Source organism: Cariama cristata, unplaced genomic scaffold (genome assembly GCF_000690535.1).
Source record: "Cariama cristata isolate BGI_N322 unplaced genomic scaffold, ASM69053v1 scaffold29467, whole genome shotgun sequence".
NCBI classification, from domain to species: domain Eukaryota; kingdom Metazoa; phylum Chordata; class Aves; order Cariamiformes; family Cariamidae; genus Cariama; species Cariama cristata.
The window spans coordinates 1-219 of NW_009625393.1; the positions used below are offsets into that span (position 1 = coordinate 1).

Genomic DNA, 219 nt, shown 5'->3' on the forward strand with positions numbered 1-219 from the left:
TGTGGGGCAGCACTCGGTCCTCACTGGACCCCCTTGTCAGATGGGCACAAACAAGTGTGCCAGCCAGTCCGGCATGACGGCGTACGGCACCAGGAGGCACCTCTACGACCCCAAGAACCAGATCCTGCCGCCCATGGACCACTCCACCATCAGCCTCCAGATGGGCACCAACAAGTGTGCCAGCCAGGTGAGCCACCGCGGCCACGGTGGGGACGGGCC

At 65.3% G+C, this 219-nt stretch overlaps 1 protein-coding gene across 1 annotated transcript in view; it reads left to right on the top strand.

Moving 5' to 3' along the window:
- Window positions 1-40: 40 nt before the first annotated feature.
- The window catches only part of LOC104164314 (calponin-2-like), a gene marked incomplete at its 3' end in the record, with an annotated part of 406 nt that continues 227 nt past the window's right edge, over window positions 41-219 (top strand). Inside the window, exon 1 of the mRNA XM_009703603.1 lies at window positions 41-187. Coding sequence (XP_009701905.1) covers window positions 41-187 — 147 coding nt within the window. The remainder of the gene's footprint in view (window positions 188-219) is intronic.